General features: G+C 30.9%; 1 protein-coding gene across 1 annotated transcript in view; it reads left to right on the top strand.

Annotated features, from left to right (window-relative positions):
• The window catches only part of LOC107706576 (TBC1 domain family member 20-like), a 34,687-nt gene that overhangs the window by 18,900 nt on the left and 12,238 nt on the right, over positions 1–3,549 (top strand). Inside the window, exon 7 of the mRNA XM_016510333.1 lies at positions 2,357–2,541. Coding sequence (XP_016365819.1) covers positions 2,357–2,541 — 185 coding nt within the window. The remainder of the gene's footprint in view (positions 1–2,356; positions 2,542–3,549) is intronic.

Below are 3,549 nucleotides of genomic sequence, written 5' to 3'. Positions count from 1 at the left end.
AATAGTTAATAATTATTATTAAATAATTAAATAATTATTTTTTATTAAATAAACATTATTAAATAATTAAATTAATAATAATAATGATTATTATTATTAATATTAATATTATATTTAGATTTAATTTATTTTTATTTCAGTTTTTGACATTTTTAATACTTCAACTTAAAAGTATTTCAGTTGGTTGCAAAGGCAACATTTCTAGTTTTCATTTAAGTTTAAGTTTTTTTTATTTGATAATTATATTTTATTTCAGCTTTATTTCAATTACTGAAAATAATTTTTCATAGTTTTTAGTTTTAGTTAACAATAACAACCTTGGTCTTTACTGGTAATATTACATCTCATCAGATTGCCAGTGTTGATTTACTCGTTTACGTGTGATCTCTAAACAGGTCCTTTATAAAATAATTAAATAAATTAATTATTTTTAATTAAGTAATTAAGGGCTGTATGTGTCCATCTGACTTGTCCAACCTTAAAAAAACTGTCTCTATCCTCAAGAATGGCACTCTTTTGCTATGAACAGTAGTTTATAGTTTTCCCATGATTACATTGAAATTTCAGGCAGTAATGAGAGTGTAGAGCAATCCTCCACGTCGTATAACCCCTCAGGCTATACACAAGCTTTTGTAATCCTAAAGAGGATGTTGTTTACCATGTTTTGCCTCCGTATTTGTTAATTCACTTATTTAGGCGCTCGCTAATTCATCAGCACAACAATAACAAACGTGGCTCCAAAGAGAGGAGAATAATTTTCTTTATTTTTCCACTCCTTCCTCATCTGATGCAGGAATCGAGGGCACTTTGTTGTAAGGGGATCAGTTAATTAAACAACTCTAATGAATTCACCAGAGGTTTGTGTGGAAGGCTGCGTGTTTGTGCCTCTTTCTTCTGTCTCCACGAGCCGCTCCCCTGCTGGAGACAACCGTGAAAGCAAAGGGGGCCAGCGGCCGTTTGAAGTCAGGATAAGAAAGCCAGCAGGAAATGTAGTTCATCCTGCTTGTTAGGTAGTAGCTCTGGTCTTATTTGACCTGTGCTGGGATGGACTGTAGACACCCATGATGGAGTCCATCTGATCAGCTGTAGTGAACATCTGTGAACTCAGGTGTATTTTACGGTTAGTCCTTACAGGCAGCTCATTGCTGTTTGCTTGTAAGTGAAGGAAACGGTTTAGTTTTGGTCCAAAATGTATCTTATTCTCACCGAGAATCACCCACTTAGACTGGAAGAGACTGTGTGAGCAACATGTAAATTTACAATTAGTCCCTTTTTTTTTTTTTTTTTTTTATAAGTAAAACTATCTGCACAGAAGAAACAAGACATTTACTTGTTTTACGGACTTGTCTTTTGAAAATGTCTTAAATTAGAAAAAAAAAAACATTGCCAAAGGGTTAAGAAAAATAAAATTTCTAATTCTAATTCAAGTCTAACAAATGTTTACTTTTTTTGTTGCTTAAAACAAGAAAAAGCAAGTAAAATAAAATAAATGAAATGAAATGAACTTACAAAAAGTTAAAAATAAAATGCAATACGATTCCTTACGCTTTTTTTCTCAAAGTAATTTACAGTTAGTGTTTTTTTGTGTATTATAATTTATTTACAAATTACAAATTTTAAATGATTACAATCATTTCAAATTTCAATTGTCTTATCCTCAAAACATAATAATTTGTGAAATAAAGTTGTCTTATATATTAAATATATTAAGACTTATTTTCAGAGATTATATCTTGAATTAAGATTAATAATTATTTTTGTATTGTTTTTTATATTATTTTATAGTATTTATTATTTTTTATAATTTATTATTTTTTCTTTTTTAAACATAAATTTAAAAAAATGTAAGTATAAATCAAACAGAATGACTCGCTTGTATGCATAAAACAAAAAAAACAAAAACAAAAATTTGACGACTGTTAGAACCAAATAAATAAGGCATAAATGGGGTTCTGCACAAAGTTTTGGCTAATTTGTTTAGTACTTTCGGTTTTCACATTGATTTCTTGTTTTTCTTTTTAACCTGATCAAACCTGATTATGTCACAGTGAAATATATTGTTCTGTTCATGGATGTCTAGATTACATGCTACTAAGTGATTAAAAATCTATTCTTTTATATTTTTCACATATTTGAAGTTATGAACCTTTGTCTACTTCAATGAAATTCTTCCTCAGAAGTGTAATTTTAACATTTTTAACACAACATTTGTGTCCCAGTGGACTGTTATACTTGAATAAAGCCAGTCGATCAGATTGAATTGTCAGTTTTATGCAGTACGCATCAGACGGTCAGTGAATGGACTGTGGGCGGCCCGTCTGACGCTGAGACTAACAGAGTGTCTCTCTCTCATCAGATTGTGTTGTACAGACAGAAGGAAGTGAAGAGCAGCGAGTGTGATATGGCCAGCGTTCATCACCTGCTGTCTCAGATGCCTCAGGATCTGCCGTACGAGGAGCTGATTGGTCGAGCTCAGAGCCTGTTCATGAGCTGCCCGCCCTCTCTGCTTACCCAGTCTGCAGCTCTGCAGCCACACAACATGTGAGGCCCTCAATCACACGCTTACATGCACAAACATTCACTTGTACAAAGGTTTTCACCTCTTCAGTGAAGCATAAGTAAATAAGATACTCATAAAGTATATAATTATTATAAATTATTATGCACTGCATGTTTTGGAGTGAAGCACTGCAGGGTGTTCATTTACACATGAGCAGCTCATAATCTGGTGTTTTTAGGATCTCAGCAATTCGTTTCACAGTAAATGCTGCTCCACACAAACTCCATCTCTGTGAGTGTTGTGAGTTTGGGTCGCTTATAAACATGCATTTGGGAATACAACATGCACCAACCAGGGGTGCGTTTCCCAAAAGCATCGTTAGCTAACTGTGGTCGTTACTTCCATTGAACTCTATTGGTAACGACGGAACTTGCAACCATAGTTGCTTTTGGGAAACGCACCCCAGATTTTTAATGAGACTGGTTTATAAACTTTTTGCCAACAAAGGAGCTTTAAGAGATTCCTGTTGTTTTTTGCCAAAGGGTTTAATGTTTGAAAATTAAGAAATTAAGACTATTATTTCTATAATATTGGTATTGTTATTTTACAGCTGTAAAAAAAATTAATTATTTTATTATTGTGCTGTAAAATAAAATATTTTATTATTGTTTGATATTATTGATTTTATTAAATAAGTAATGTTTTGAATTATTTTTTTTACAGAATATTCAATATATTAAACTCTATTTTACAGTACAATAGAATGGCAATGGTAATATATTTCTTATTCTGTTTGATGCATAATATTTGTAACAATAATAATAGCAATAGTAATCATTATTATCATAATTATTATTTTTTATAGTAATTTGTATATAATACAATATGATATTATTTGATATAGTATTATTTTTTGGTATACGGTATTATCACGGTATTGAAATTAAGTTAAAAGAAAGTGCTGTCATAATACAGTATAACAGGTTTAAAAACTTTTCTTATAACAAAAATAACTGAACATTTAAATGCAATAAAGCAATACAGAAAAA

Source organism: Sinocyclocheilus rhinocerous, unplaced genomic scaffold, assembly GCF_001515625.1.
Source record: "Sinocyclocheilus rhinocerous isolate Xijiao unplaced genomic scaffold, SAMN03320098_v1.1 scaffold775, whole genome shotgun sequence".
NCBI classification, from domain to species: Eukaryota; Metazoa; Chordata; class Actinopteri; order Cypriniformes; family Cyprinidae; genus Sinocyclocheilus; species Sinocyclocheilus rhinocerous.
This window is presented reverse-complemented; position numbering and strand designations above follow the sequence as displayed.